General features: G+C 41.3%; 1 protein-coding gene across 1 annotated transcript in view; it reads right to left on the bottom strand.

The window, feature by feature from the left end:
• Positions 1 to 2,625, bottom strand: part of LOC149210025 (uncharacterized) — a 60,863-nt gene extending 58,238 nt beyond the window's left edge. Inside the window, exons 1-2 of the mRNA XM_089398842.1 lie at positions 2,390 to 2,625; positions 1,579 to 2,293 (exon numbers count right to left, since the gene is read on the bottom strand). Of these exons, the coding sequence (XP_089254968.1) occupies positions 1,579 to 2,293; positions 2,390 to 2,625 (951 nt within the window). The remainder of the gene's footprint in view (positions 1 to 1,578; positions 2,294 to 2,389) is intronic.
• Positions 2,626 to 17,137: the final 14,512 nt, after the last annotated feature.

Here is a 17,137-nt window from a genome sequence, read left to right as displayed (position 1 = left end):
ATTCATGATCCGGATTAACCACAGTTCTTAGTTCATTTTGCCAACGTTTCAAACCCCAAAGGGGGTCCATCATCAGGACAAATAGAAAGAATAGGAATGAGAGAATATTGAGAGAGAAGAGAATGCGACCTGGAAATAAATACAAGAACCCTAAATTCATAGAAAAAGGCCGACATATGATTTAAACTAGTTAATATAAATTAATAATATGATTTATATAATTAATATGATTAATATAATAATCAATATAAATTAATTTTATATTAATTTATATAATTAATATAATAATAATATAAATTTTTGCTTTAATTGTTTTTATTCTTTTCCTTTAATTAATTAGATTAGGATTTTATTATTTAGATTTTTATGAATAAACTTTTTATCATAAAAATATATTAATTATTAAATTATAAATGAATAATTTTTTTTATTTTTTTTTTAAAAAAAAACCTATATTATAATTTATTTATATTAATTAATATATAGCTAAATTAATTTATTTTATTTATATTAATTAATATGTAACTAAATTATATCTAATTATATTAATATATTTAAAAATATTCAATATGTATAAATTATATTTAATTTTAATTTGATTGATATAAACTATGCTATAATTCATCTATATTAATTGATGTAACCAAATTTATATTAATTATATTATTATAATTAATATATATAACTAATATATCTAATGTAAATTTTAATATAATTATTCTAATTAATATAATTACTTTAATTTAACATTAATTGATATCTTTAATATAGTTTATAAGAATTTTTAAGATTTTAATATAATATAATTAATATAAATTAATAAGATTTATATAATTAATATAATTGATAAGGTTAATGTAAATTAATTTATATTTATATAAATAATATATTTTAATATAAGTTAATTAATTAATATAATTTAATAAAAATTTTTAATTAATATAATTTATAAGATTTAATAGGATTTTAATAATATAATTAATATAAATTAATAAGAATGTTTAATAAAATTAATTGATATAAATTAATTCTATTTCTATTTTATTCTTATTTTTAATTTATTAATATTATTAATATTAATATACTTATATGAATTATTAATATAATTAATAATTATTAATATACTTATATGAATTATTATATAATTAATATAATTAATAAGATTAATGTAAATTAATTGATATTAATATAAATAATATATTTTAATATAAGTTAATTAATTAATATAATTTATAAGATTTAATAGGATTTTAATAATATAATTAATATAAATTAATAAGAATGTTTAATAAAATTAATTGATATAAATTAATTTTATTTTTATTTTTATTTTATTAATATTATTAATATTAATATACTTATATTATTTTTAATTTATTAATATTATTGATCCTGAGCTTCCAAGGGTTCCGGGGGGGTGTTCATTTGTTTAATTAGAGGAAGCCAATTTCCACTGATTTCATTCCCATTGTCCCTGTTGAGGTTCCGGGGGTACTTCATAATTTCAATGGCCTCCCTGATTTTCCTTTTATGATAGTTGTCTTCTCTTGCAATCACCCTCGCGCTTTCCAAACACACCTGATGTTTGGTTTTGGACGAGTGCTCAGCAAGGGCTGATGAGCGGGATCTTTCATTCTTTATGTCCGCGGCATGTTCTTTAAGCCTTATTTTCAAAGATCGACCTGTTTCCCCGATATAACTCTTGCCACAGGAGCAATCGATCTTGTACACCCCCTTGAGCTGCTGACGATCAATGTTATCCTTAACCGACCTCATTATTTGCCTTATTGTTCCACAGGTTGTAAATTGAGTGTGAATGTTCTTCCTCTTTAAAATTTTTGCAATCTTATCTGTAATCCCTTGGATGTATGGAAGGTAAACCTTCCCTTGATTTTCTTTTTTGTCTTTAGGGGGATGTTCAGAGAGCGCCTTATCCCGGGCCCTTCTTATAGCTTTCTTGATGTTCCACTCCTTGTATCCAATGCTTTTGAAGACAGAGGTCAAGTGATCTATTTCATCCTTTATGTGATCAGGGTCAGAGATCCTAAAAGCCCTCACAGCAAGGGTATTTAAGACTCCTGATTTCTGGGAGGGATGATGATAAGAGTCAGCGTGAAGATAGCTCTCAGTATGAGTTTTCTTCCTGTAGACCTGGTGACCCAAGGTACCATCCTCCTTTCTACTAATCAGAACGTCCAGAAAGGGAATCTTGCCATTCTCCTCAAGTTCCATCGTGAATTTGATTTCGGAAGATATAGAGTTAAGATGATTGAAGAACCTCTCAAGCTCTGCCCTACCATGATTCCAGTTCAGGTTGGTGTCATCTACGAATCTTTTCCACCATGCTGGCTTCAAGTGGAAGGAGTCAAGGGCTTTTCTTTCAAAGTACTCCATGTAAAGGTTGGCGACAATGGGTGAGAGTGGGGAACCCATGGCAACTCCAGAAATTTGCTCATAATAGTGATCTTGAAAACTGAAAAAAGTGGACCGTAAACAGATTTCTGCAAGCTTTGCTGTTTCCGGATCGGTGGCCATCTTTATGACATAAACAGCTTCATCAAGAGGAATCTTTGTAAACAACGATACGACATCGAAGCTTACAAGAATATCATCCTTCTGCACCATGGTAAATCGTCTACACTTAGGATTTCGCGAAGTTGCTCGTCAGATGACACGACTTCGGGAAACGCTATCCGTTCTAAGGTTGATGTGAAAAGTGATTCTTCACTGACCACATTCATTTGGTCGAGCTCGGTTGAATGCGAGTCGGTAAAAGACATGACAGCTTCATAAGCAATTTCATATGGACTCAAAGGTACAGCATCACCGAATGAGTCTATTTCAGATTCATATGGGACAATCCAAGGATCATCATAAATAATGTTGTCTGATGTAATCATATGAATTGATGCAAATGAAGGGTCTGCGTTGATTGGAGGGAAAGGAAAAGTTCCCAGTAAACCGGAATCTTTAACTAAACCTACGCCAACGTCCCTATAGGGGATTGTCGTCTTACCGACATGCTGGATACTCTCTGAAGAGGCTGGGTCGGATGAAAAGTATGTCAGCTGATCAATCGTCACGATCTTACCGTTATGTGGAAACTTAATTACTCTGAAGACCGATGAAACGACCGCTGTCATAGCATATGACCAACTTCGACCCAAAAGAAGGTTGTAGTCTAGAGGGGCATCAACCACTTCCACATCCAGACTAACGGTTTTACCTTCTACCCCTATAGGAAATTCCTGTAGAATACCAAACGGACGGAACCCACGGCCATCAAAGGCCTTAAGGATGGTCGGGGATTGGTTCAACGAAGGAGAACCAAGAGATCTCCAACATTGAATCGACATAATACACGTAGAAGCTCCCTCATCAATCACAGTCCGATGAATAGGCCTGTTTTTGACTATCACTGGAATTTGGAAAGCCATTTGATGGGGTAGACGCGGTGTACTATTTTCTAGATCGAAGATTATTAGATTTGGGTCCTGAACATCAACAGCTCCGATAGCCGACAAAAGTAATTTTCGTTGTGCTGGGCATGATTGCAGCACTTCTAAAGCCGACATTGCTGAGGGTGAAACAGCTAAGTCCTCAACAATGTTGTAATTCTGTGCTGCTCTCGCATGTGGATTGAAAGCAGACCTTCGAAGTACACCCTTGGCGGGCAGTTTGATTACTAGATCTGGGTTAGGTTTCTCGATCTGTATTGGATCGGAACCGGGAGCTGAGGTTGATGGAATAGAATGAGAAGATTATGCTTCCTTACCATCAACAGGAGCCTTACTACCATAATCTTGCGATCGAGTCGCAATCCTCACATGAGACATCATCAAAATGGGTTCTTCACTGGCAGTCGAGGAAGAACCTATCATTTTACTTTCCTGCTTTGGAAATGGATCTTTTAACACAGCAGGAGTGGGAGACCCTTTGACTATTTTCACAACCTCGGCTCGATGAGGGCAATCTCTCATAAAATGATCCTCTTCACAAATAAGACAAGGATATCGAGGTTTGCGCTTTTCGTCATTGGTTTCCGACTTTTCCGTTTTCTCCTTCGGAGCCTTGTCTGCTTTAGCCTTCTTCTTTCCTTTCTTCTTTCCACCGTTTTTTGATTTGGCCGTAGATGACTCTACAGCGTGAATATCGGCGGAAAGTTCAGGAGAAGACTCTCCGGTCGGGGAATCGGGCAAAGTGATTATAGGAGTAGTTGAAGCCTTGGAAGACTTCTTCTTGCTCTTTGTATTCACGATACCAATCATACCATCAGCGGCATGAGATCCCGAAGGAGCAGCAGCGATTTGATTCGACTTTGGAAGATCTGGAATCTTCTCGTGTAACGTACCCAACTGAATATAAACTAAGTCAAGGTATTGCGCCTGAGCAATGACTTGCTCCTCAGTAACTACTCCGGCCTTAGCTACATCTTCAGTAATCTTCGGTAATAATGATTTAACAAACCATTCAGCTAAGATTTGGTCTGGGATAAAAACTTTCACTAGCCTTCTTCGACGTCTCCACTCATGAATGTGATCAGAAATATACGTGGACGTTGATTGTTTTAGTGAAGTTAATAACTTCGTTCCGTTATCGTATCTGACCGGCAACTGAAAGTGAGTTAAGAACGAGGTAGCTAACTGGCTGAAATTGTAAAAAGAGGCCCGTGGTAACTCAATGTACCACTTGGCCGCGAGACCAATGAGTGTACGCTAGAAAAGACGTAAGCGGATCGAATCATCCGAGATAGAATTTGAAGCACACCAGAGGTGGTAAGTCATCACATGATTGGACGGATCCTCTCCAGACTTACCTTCGAACTTGGGTATATCACTGGGCAAGTTATTTGGCATTGGCGGCCAGAACGGAAGATATTGAATTGGATCGTTCGTTAGGCACGTCAAGTCTGGTAAATCCAAAGTTGTGATAAACGGTAACTGCCGGTTAGGATCTCTAAAACTCTGGGTCACAAGACCAGTCCCAGGAGGAGGATATCCAGGATAACTAGGAACAGGAGTCGCATTAGGGATATTATATCCTCCTGGAAAACCAGGATTAACCGGACCGTACTGGGGTTGTTGAGGTTGTTGATAAGTGTACCCAGGATACGGCTGATACTGGTAAACCGGTTGTTGGAAAGCTTGCCCATGTTGGTACTGTCCCTGGTACGGTTGATGAACAAATTGAGGTTGATTAGTGACAACCGTACTTATACCAGGCTGACCTGTAGGCATATGGACCGTGGTTTGAATCGTAGATCCAGACAACGGTAAAGATGTCTGAGGAGTGGTTGCAGAGACAATAGAAACTGGAGTTGTCGATACTCCATAATTAAGTGCGGCAGATGTAGCGGTAGTTGCAGCAGCCGTTTGAGATGGAGTACTAGGTGCAATTGGCGGCTGAGTAACTACCGAAGTTACAGAAGTTTGAACATTTGACTGGACAGGTTGTGGTTGCTGGGGTGGACCAGAAACTATGGGTTGTCCAGCTTGAGGTACCAACTGTAAACTTGGTTGCAACACCTGTTGACCCTGTGATAGATCCCACACTAACATTTCGGGGTATTGACCCGTAACAGGTTGAGGATACTGAGATCCATAACCGGATTGAGGATAGGATTGATAATTGAAAGGTGCAGTTCCCATACCTTGAACATATGATTGACCTTGAGATGGTTGATAACCTAGACCTGAGTATTGACCTTGAGGTTGATAACCTTGAGGTAAATATGGATACTGGGGTTGACCTTGACCTTGAGGTTGATACCCTTGAGGTTGATACCCTTGGGGTTGATACCCTTGAGGTTGATACCCTTGGGGTAAATATTGATACTGAGGTTGACCCTGGGGTACATATTGAGGTTCGGGTTGACCTTGAGGCATGTATTGCACCATAGGTACATACTGACCTTGAGGTTTCCCCCCAGACACGATTTGTGTACCTTGAGGTTGCCCCCCAGGCGTTAACTGAGGCTGCCCCCCAGGCGGTAATTGGCCACATTGAGGTTGGGAAACGGGAACTGAACCTAACATCATGTAAATGTCTCCTACACCCAATGGTACATTACCATTGTTTCCAGCTAATAACCCATGATCAATGGGTTGAGGAGATGCCCCCGCAAAGGTACCAGAAAGTGACTGATACCCAGTAGGAACAAAAGGACCGTCGTGTAAGAAAGATTCAGGAGCTTGAGTAAACACGGACAACTGACCAGACATATTTACAGGAGTATAAATACCTCCAGGTGGAAAAGGAGTACGAGGTGTAGAAAAACCTACCCCTGAGTTGTCTAAATAATTGGTTAACGAAAGGTACCAAGTAGTAATTCTAGGAGGACTGTAAAAGATAGATTCACGCTCCCTGAGATCAATAGTAAGTTGATCTTCAAGGTTAGAGACGCCTATTTCTTCCTCTGGAGCAAGTTCTTCGATAGCAATCAGACCAGTAGGAAGATTTTCGGTGATAACTCGTTCTACTCTTGGTGAATCTGGAACACTAGAAGTCGAAGTAACAGGTTCAGATATTTCAGGTTCTTCGCCTGTATCACTAGCAGACGAAAAACTACCAACAAGCTCAGAAACTGTAACAACTTCGGGATTATAACCTGTCTCTAGGCCTTGGTAATCTGAATGGACTACCAAGGAAGATTCTCCTTCTTCAGGTGAACTTACTCTACTGCCACTAGGAGGAGTTACAAGGACCTTTAAACCGTCTAGATTACTAGGGTCGTCTCGAGGAGGTTCACCCCGAAGTCTACGGGATCTTCTCAACAATTCGGCCACAGAAACAACTTCAGGAGACTGGCCCCGAAGTCTACGGGACTGTCTCGGTAATTCCGCCACAACTAAAAACTTTTAACTACTACACACGAAAACAAAGTAAAATCTCAAATCAAACCACCTAAAGTCTCTAAAGAACCAAACAAATTTGAGTCACACGCCTAAAGAATCTAGGGCGTCAAACCAAGCACGAACAGTAGCCTTCCAGACCGAAAACGCTAGTTGGAGATGAAACCCAACATCGCCGGATTCAGTACAGAAGTGGCGGGTCGAACAGTTACCCCGGAAACCTGCTTAATGAATAGACCGGCACAAGTTCCTCCACTTTAACCGTCTCGAGTGAAGTGAACCCCCCGGAAAATCCAAGTGAGTCTAGCCGACGTCTGTTCCAGGTACAGTGGAATCTTCCCTCCACTGTCACCTCGGTAGAATCCTAAAGATAATGGTCACTAAGGTTACCAACTGCAACAAATGTACCTGGGGGAACAGTCTACACTCCGACAGCACGCAAGGGCAGAGTATCAAGCTCAATCCCCTTGCCGGTTCCTTGACAATAATCCAAGGTTTACCGACAAGTGACCCCTGGCTCCTTGACAATGGTTAATCCGAGGTTTACCGTTTGTAATACGTGCGTGTCTGGCGTCATTCCCAACGAGGGGGGATTGATCCCCTCACTGGTTCGGACATGAGCTCGTGCTTCTCCTTTAATGAGCTTTCCCAGAGTACAAATGAGACAATTGGATTTATTCTATCACAAGATAAGCTACTTGTTTGGTTTTGTTGTCTTGGAGAGTTAATTACTCTCCTACTCCAAGACACTAGGCTGATCTAAATTGGTGTTTCAGAGCCCTAGTAAATAAAAGTTACTACGTTGATTTTACTTTAAGCGTTAATTTTATGGTTTTTCTTAAAGACAAAAGGTAGCGAAAGTGAAACCAATGGTGTGTAGACTCGACTCAAACCACTACAAAGATGCACCTAAGATGATTTACGCTACTTTTTCCTTTCAATGAAATTCCTAACTAAGAGAGTTGAGAAATGCAAATTTTATAGAAAACAACTTTCTTAGTAAAGACAATCAAAGAAACAATTCTCTTTATCTTTTCAAGCATACAAACATGACCACTCCTTACGTGCACGAAAAACTCTTTTTCTTTCAAAACTCTTCAAAGCTACTTGAAACAAAACTTTTCAAAGGAGATGTTTTTGTATTTTCTCTTATCTAATAAAGCATATAAATCTATTTTAACGAAAATCAATCTCAAAAATTATAAAATCTATGAAAACTTGACTCACAAGAAAATCAAAAAGAAATTTACTCTAAGAAAACCTAACGAGGCAAAAGCCTACAAGGATGATTCTAGGTTGTTTTACTTGACCAGCATCAAGTCAAGGACCAGCTAATGCAGAATCAAAAGACCAGTCAAAACAAAACTCAAATCTTTTTGTTCTTTTTGTAAAATGGAATTGAATACTCAATCAACAAGTACTTCGAAATTTGCCAAAGAGACTACTCAAAGGTGAGTTGCTCTCACAGGTAGACTTTATGACAGGTCTGACTTCTAAGAAGGCTGACAAAACCAGAGAGATCTAAGGCTTCACAACTTCTACCGCCAAAGTCACTACAAGACCTACTCAAAAATCAAACCCTAGGGCTTAAACTTCTATGAAATCCACTAAAACACTCAATGCTATCGAAACAAGTTCAGGTGAAGATCTTTGATAAGAGACTAATGAATCTGGGCAGTAAAAACTAAGAAAAAGCAAAATCTAAGAGCAAAAATGCAAAAAATGGAATTTTCTTAAATTTTAGCAGGGAACGCAGGCAACCCGTTAAGACAGGTGCGGGCCCGCTCTGTGCACACAGCGACAGTGCGTACAGGGACGCACTGTGCAATACTCAGAGGGTGCGTCCTACTGGAAAATTCAAGAAAAACTAGATTCAATCTAACCCTAAGCTAACCCACCCAAAAACAAAGTCACAGAGCCAAAAACCAGAAAATAAATGACTTTTCTCAGATCAAAGTTGCATACAAAGGAAAAGACTTTCACATCAATGGAATCCCCAGTGGAGTCGCCAATTTGTCAGGTGGACAGAGTCGATAGTGCGGACACAACCAACCTCCCTAGGAGCCTAAGACTCTCTAGTGACAAACAAGACGAACAAGAGCAATCCTTCTCTAAATATGCATTCACTATATAAGAAATCAAGTGTTTAGATCCTACCTGTAATCCAACGCTGTTGTAGCAGTCCAGCTCCACTGATCTGGATGAGCTCCTCCTTCACTTTGAAACCTGCATCCACTAACAATCAAACAATTAAATAGCACTTGATAATCTCATAGAATAAAACATATTTAACACATAGACCAAGGAGTACATGAAACAACTCATAAATAACAAGTTATTGAGAAGAATGGACTCATTTGCATTAATAGGTAACAAAAGGAACAATTACAACCGGAGCCTTGGTGTTGTGCAAGTCCCTCCTAGGGTCCATCAAGGGTTCTCCTTTACTTTGACAAAGCTCACCCACTTCCAAATAGAACAAGCAAAGATGGCAATCTCTCCTCACAAGCTTCTAAATGGGAGTCCTAATTCCAGCAGCATCTACCCTTAGAAATGTACAGCTTCCAACCTCTCCTCCTTCTGGCCCAATGCCTGTATTTATAGTGGTCTAGAGGAAGTTATTCAGGTCCACCATCAATGGGATAATCCCCTCTTTGGATGGGATAGCTCCCTTATTGATGGGATAAGTTCCTCTTTGGTAGGGGTACATGAACCATCTGGAGGCGCTCAATACACGTCGAACAACCTTCTAGAATGCTCTAGAAATGACCACAAGTAACTTTTTAAAGATGAAACTTGCGCATTTTGACCTTTACAGGGGAACGCACCTGCCCCTTTACATACAGAGCATACAAGGACACAACTTTTGTGAACATTGGGTGCGTACCCGCAGGTAAGGTTGAGAGAACCTGCATACCCAGAGATAAATACATTTATAAAGACTTTCTCTCTTTTTGGAGTTTAACATGGAGAGCAGAGGTTTGAGACTTGCCCAGGAGGATAGCATGACTGTTGATAGAGCCATACTAACTATAAATAGCCATGGTGACATTTTTTAGTGTAACAATTCCTCAAGGTGTCAATGCCCAGGAAGCTTCCAAAATGACAATTGGATCAGGGAATTCGACTGGTGATGAGTAAGAGGGTCTAGATCTCCAAGTGGAAACAAGAACCTCCAAGTGGACTCAAGAACTGAAGAATAACTGAAGTGAGAGAGGACACTAGTCAGCTTCATCCAGCCTCAAGCTGACTCATCCTTTCTCCAGAACTCCTATATATAGATCTCTCTCATGAGGTCTAGGGGGGCTGGAATCTTGTGAATGCAAGGAAGTGCTGTTGGTTTGAGTTTTGAACTATTGGGTGATTTGCTTTGAAGGGGGTGAAGAGGAGATTTCTTTCTGCTGGGAGGTGATGCTGGATTGGGCCTTTTATGGTTGTATCACTTCCTGAACTTTACTTCTTCCATTAATAAAGCATTTGAGGTTCTTCTATATGCATGTGTCTCAATGGTGTATTGTTATACTTGTGTATTTGATTTATTCTAATCCTTGAATCAATTATGAATGTATGCTTCTTGTAGTTTCCCTCTCTTGCCATTTTGCAGGATCTTGGTGTAGCTGGGCTAGTGAAAGAGCAAGAAGCTGGGAGCAAGCAGCAAGGAGAGAAGATTGGATCAACCATTAGCGAAATACATCGGTTAGTGGATCTCTTTCTCCCCTATTTTACTTTCATAAAGAAGAAATCTTAGATAGCTTTGCTTCGATTGTTGCTGAGGTACTATCACCCTTAGAGTGGGATAGGGTCATTCCGTATTGGATACTTTTCCCAACAACATCCACCATTGTCTTTCTCAGCATTTTCAATTTCCTTAATTGTAGCACAACTTACTATTTTTAGCAGTTTTTTGGGTCCTGAACTTCCGGAGCCGTTTTGAGGCCCTAAACGACGTTTTTTGGGGAATCCAGGGGCAACATGGGTCCATGGAATGGACCATGTTTCCCGTTCCAGCAATGATAGTGCTCGGATAGATCTTTCTAATGAGCTATTGTACGCGTCAAATGGAGATCATATGCCAAAGTTACGACCCCGGGAAGTTGATGTACCAACTTACCCCCAAACGGGGCCCACAGTTTGGCGTTTCATCTCCTAGGGTTAGGTTTTGGAATTTTAAAGGGTTTTCCATTGTTTCTCAACAATAAATAGGCCTTCGAGCCTCATTGTAACACAGTTCAGAGGCATGTAGCCCTCACATCTCTTCTCAGAGATAAGCTACGATCGCCCTAGCTGGTTTATTTCCATTTCTGGTTGTAAGCATATTTCAGTATTTTCCATTAATAAAATGAAGTATTATTTCTGCTGCATCTTTGTGTATATGGTTATCTCTGTAATTTGTTGCATTCCTATTTAAATCCGGATCAATGGTATCAGAGCGGTCTGCTTTTTCTCTGTTTTTCTTTGCATGTCCCCAACAAGGTCGGGATATAAGGAGTTAGGGCTTGAACTGGTTGAACCTTTGCACGACCAGCCTCGCAAATCCTGACGGCCTCCCATGGCAGACGAGAAGAAAGGCGAGGGGGAAGGAGATCCCATCAAAATCTTGCTCGAAGAAGCCCTCGAGCGACAACGGAACGCGATGATGGATAGCTTTGCCCAGATCCTTCAGCAGCTACCCAGAAGCAACGCATCGGCTTCCAGCAGCTACTCTGGAAATGCCACACCCTTTAAGGTACAAGTTAATTTTGAAATCCCCATATTCAAGGGTCAGATAGAAGCAGATGCCGTAGATAAATGGTTAAATCTGCTAGAGGGTTATTTTTCTGTTCATGAATTTTCGAGTCGGGAAAAGATTGTTTTTGCTCTCCTCAAAGCAGCCCCCCACGTCAAGGACTGGTGGGAAACCTACTGCGAGCAGAAGGATGAAAGTACTGGCTCACTATTTTCAGCCGCACCCACCTGGGATTCGTTCCAGGATGCCATCAAGGAGTAGTACTACCCTGTCGGGAGCTATGAGGATGAATACATAAAGTGGACCATGCTGCGGCAGGGAAGGGACCAAGACGTGCCGAAGTTCACCAATCTTTTCCATACCCTTCGCACAAAGTTGGGTATCAAGGATTCGGAGCAACATTTGATACTCAAATACCGTGGCTGCCTGCACAAGTACATCCATGAAGAAATACAATTCCTAAACATCCCCTCGCTCTGCGCCGCATACCGGTATGCCGTCAAGGTCGAGCAGAAGTTTAAACAAAAGAAGCGAGACTTTGGATCTGCGAATCCAAAGCAGGGGAAAGGTGCTCCTAAACCACAGAACAAAGGACAAATCCAAGGCGGGACAGTCCAAGACAACCAGCCGAAGCTGCAAGCAAAGAACAGCGCCGCGAAGCCGAGAAAGGACACTGGAAAATGGTGCGAGTTCCACAAGAGCTCCACTCACAACACAAGTGAGTGTCGGGCCAAGCAGTCACTGGTGGCTGAGCTAAAGGTTTCAGAATCAGATGCATGTTCCGACTCTGAGTCAGAACCCGATAAGGGGTATGAAAAAGGGAAGCGGATCATTGATGCGGACGCCAGCGCCACTGTTGCTACCGCAAAGATCCAGAAAAATGAACCCGAAGATCCAGAGGAGGAGGAGCGTCTCTTCCACTCCCATATGTGGGTAAAGAGCTCCCCGATACAGTTCATTGTTGATAGCGGGAGTCAAAAGAACCTCATTTCAGCAGAGGTCGTGAAGCGGTTGGGCTTACCGACCACAGCACATCCACAACCATACAACATTGGGTGGCTTCACCAAGGACGAGATCTTCGCGTGAGCCAGCAGTGTCGCCTTCCATACAACATCAAGCCCTTCACGGATGAGGTATTGTGTGACATTGCTCCCCTTGAAGTTTATGATGTATTACTAGGACAACCATACTTGTGGAAGCGACATGCTGTGTATGAATCAAGGCCCCGTGCTGTTATTATTACATTGGGAAATAAGTTGTTCAGGATACCAGAGGTAGCACCACCTGCCGCCCTCTCTTTGATTACTGTAAAACAATGCAGTAAGATCATTTCCAAAACCAGGAAATTTGTTTTCCTAATGATACACCCTCAAGGAAAGAAGAAGACAGTGGCCGCGGCCTCCAAATGGGGCCCCTCTGCACGACAACTACAGATGGACAAGATTGTGGAGGAGTACGAGGACATCTTCACCTCCCCGGCAGGGGTTCCTCTGCACTGTCAAGTCAAGCACTCCATCGATCTGACCGCAGGTGCGCCACTACCCAATGGACCAATTTATCGGTGCTCCGTTCTGGAGAACGATGAAATCAAGAGGCAGATTCAGGAGCTCCTGCAGAAAGGTCACATCCGTCCGAGTTCATCGCCCTGTGGGAGCCCGATTGTGTTGGTACAGAAGAAGGATGGGACGTGGAGAGTCTGTATTGACTATCGGGCGCTGAACAAGATCACTGTCCGTAATCGGTACCCGATCCTGCGGATTGATGACCTCCTAGAACAACTAAAGGGGGCGAAATATTTCAGCAAGATCGACCTGAAGTCGGGATATCACCAGGTACCAATCGAACCCTCCGATGTGTGGAAGACTGCCTTCAAATCCAAGGAGGGCCTCTTCGAATGGTTGGTCATGCCTTTCGGATTGACGAATGCTCCTGCAACCTTTATGAGGCTAATGGATGACATCTTGCAGCCATTCACAAACTCCTTTGTAGTAGTATACTTGGATGACATTCTGATCTTCAGCCAGAGTTGGGAAGAGCACCTCCACCACATCCGACAGGTTCTCCAAACACTGTGGCAACACAAGCTATGTGCCAATTTGGAGAAATGCACTTTTGGCATGACCCAGGTTCAGTATCTGGGATACATCATGGATGAATAGGGGGTTCATGTCGATCAAGCCAAGATCCAAGTCATTTGGGATTGGCCCTCTCCAACCACTCTAACAGAGCTCCGCAGCTTTCTAGGTCTTGCCAACTTCTACCAAAGGTTTGTGTTGGGGTTTTCTCATATTTCTTGGCCCTTCAGTCAAGTCACCAAGGGCGGGGCGAAAGAAAAATTCTTTTCGTCTGAATCTCAACAGAAGGCATTCAGGGAGTTGAAGGATCGCCTCTGCACGGCACCAGTGCTCGCGTTACCAAATTTACAACAACCATTTGAGGTCGAGACAGATGCCTCTAACTATGCTATTGGGGCAGTCCTTACTCAACATGGACATCCAGTGGCATATCACAATGAAACACTTTCAGACACAGTCCGGAAGTACCCCACTTATGATAAAGAGATGTATTCCATTGTACAGGCCTGCCGATAATGGAAGCATTACATTTTGGGGAAGGAAACGGTCATCCACACAGACCACCGACCTATGCAGTTCATACAGACCCAAGGGAAATTGCAGAATGATTGCCATCAGATGTGGTCTACATACCTGCAACAGTTTCACTTGAGTATCAAGTATAAAAAGGGCAACACCAATAATGTTGCAGATTGCCTCAGTCGACCAGCGATCATGGCGCTAACCACCGTGCTCAACTCTTGTGGGCACAAGACTTCTGATTGGCCACTTCTCTACAAAAGCGACCCAGAATTCGGCCACACATACCAGACACTCTTGGAGGGTCGACAGGTTGCAGATTTTCACCTCCAGGATGCCCTATTATGCCACCTCGGTCACCTTTGTGTTCCTTCAAGCGAGCGTGCCAAGATGATTTGGGAAGCACACTACAGTCGGGCTGCTGGGCATTTCGGGGTCGAGAAAACAGTGGCAGTACTGCAAAATTATTTCTATTGGCCGAATCTTTGACAGGATATTGGGAAGTACATCCGATCATGTACTGCCTGTGCCATTGCCAAACCGGCCATTAAGAAGCTCGGCCTCTATACCTCGTTGCCTACCCCTAGTCGACCTTGGGAATCCATCTCCATGGATTACATGTCAGGCCTTCCTTCCACTAAGCATGGAAATGACTGTGTTTTTGTGGTCGTCGACAGGTTCTCGAAGATGGCCATTATGGTGGCCTGCAAGAAGAATATCACAACAGAAGCCACTGCTAAACTCTTCTTTGAACGAGTATGGGTGCACTTTGGGATCCCACAGTCTATCATCTCAGATCGGGACAGTCGGTTTCTCAGCACATTTTGGTCCAGTCTCTGGTCAATGCTGGACACCAAACTCACGAAGTCCACAGCCTTCCATCCTCAAACTGATGGCCAGACAGAGGTTGTCAATAGGATGATTGTGCACATTATGCGCATGTATAACTCAAAGCATCCACGCACATGGGACGAGAGCCTCCCCTATGTTCAGCACAGCTACAACTGAGCTCTTCATAGCTCCACTGGCCATAGCCCTTTTCAGGTGGGTTTGGGATCCAGCCACTATGCCCCATTGATGTGGCCATGCCACTTGCAGCTACTCACATGAATTCAGCTCATGTCCAGTCCGAAACAGATAAGGCCACCAGCTTCATTGAGCGCATCCAACATATTTGCTAGTAGGTCCATGACATTCTTGAGAAATCAAATGCCAAGTACAAGCAGCGACATGATCAACATCGAGTGCCACACAAGTTTCAGGTGGGCGACAAAGTCTGGTTGCATTTGCAAAAGGAACGCCTTACTGGAGCCTATCGAAAATTGAGACCACTCCGATATGGTCCTTACACCATTACTAAGGCTATGGGAGATAATGCATTTGAGCTCAGCATTCCTCCATTCCTTGGCCTGCACCCAGTGTTCAATGTAGACCACCTTCGGCCATACTTTCCACCATTGCTAGACACATCCGACATTGCAGAACAGCTCAAACCCACAGAATTAGATCCAGATTGCATGGAACAAGCTGCAATTGATCGGATCATGGACACACAGATCAAGAACACTCGCCAACATAATATCCAACTGTATCGAGTTGTCAAAGCAGGCCAACTCCTTCAGCAGGGCAAGTGGCTCACCAGGGAACAAGTTGAGCAGAAGTTTCCTCATCTCATGGAGGAGCTCAACGCAATGGGGACCATTGCTTCCTAAGTGGGGAGGAATGATCCAGGTGGATATTGGTGGTCACCTGCCAAGTCCACCTGGACCCCCACCATTGTCTTTCTCAGCATTTTCAGTTTCCTTAATTGTAGCAAAACTTACTATTTTTAGCAGTTTTTCGGGTCCTGAACTTCCGGAGCCGTTTTGAGGCCCTAAACGACGTTTTTTGGGGAATCCGGGGGCAACATGGGTCCATGGAATGGACCGATGTTGTCCGTTCCAACAATAATAGTGCTCAGATAGATCTTTCTAATGAGCTATTGTACGTGTCAAACGGAGATCATATGCCAAAGTTACGACCCCGAGAAGTTGATGTACCAACTTACCCCCAAACGGGGCCCACAGTTTGGCGTTTCATCTCCTAGGGTTAGGTTTTGGAATGTTAAAGGGTTTTCCATTGTTTCTCAACAATAGATAGGCCTTCGAGCCTCATTGTAGCACAGTTCAGAGGCATGTAGCCCTCACATCTCTTCTCAGAGATAAGCTACCATCGCCCTAGCTGGTTTATTTCCATTTCTGGTTGTAAGCATATTTCAGTATTTTCCATTAATGAAATGAAGTATTATTTCCGCTGCATCTTTGTGTATATGGTTATCTCTGTAATTTGTTGCATTCCTATTTAAATCTGGATCAATGTCAACTCTAATTATATTATGACCCCTTAGACTCCTATACATAGAAAGGAGGTCTTTTCATTTGTATCACCCAAGAATTGTTCATTTATGTAATGTAAAGGAGGTTACCCCCTCGAAGATGCTAAATTCTAAGGTGTTTATATCTCTTTTCTATCTTTTTGTGAGTTGGTTTCATAACAAATCCTTAGTTAAGTTTGATCTATGTTGATTCTTTATATATATATATATATATATATATATATATATATATATATATATATATATATAAAGAACTGGCATAGATCCATCTTAGCTTAATTTTATTAAAACCATAATTTAATTTATATGGGAATCTTTTTAGTAGTCGTGAGGATAGAGGGTTTACATATATATCAAATTGTAACATTTTCCCTTTTAGATTTAGTTTAAAAAATGTTATAAAATTAAATTAAAATAAAATGTTTTTACTATGAAATAAGTTATGATTTTTTGGCATGTGTTATTGATAATCCATGGTATTGTAACAAAGAGGATTTACAAGTTAATACCCATGGTAATGTGATGGTGAATATCCATGGTTAACAATCTTGTCATATTCTTATAAAATATTTGATTGTAAACTAATTTGTG

Source organism: Pinus tabuliformis, chromosome 1_2 (assembly GCF_031772625.1).
Source record: "Pinus tabuliformis cultivar Carrire ecotype Pingquan chromosome 1_2, CPIR1, whole genome shotgun sequence".
NCBI lineage: Eukaryota > Viridiplantae > Streptophyta > Pinopsida > Pinales > Pinaceae > Pinus > Pinus tabuliformis.
Note: the sequence above shows the minus strand (reverse complement) of the source record. Positions and strands in the feature narration are given on the sequence as shown.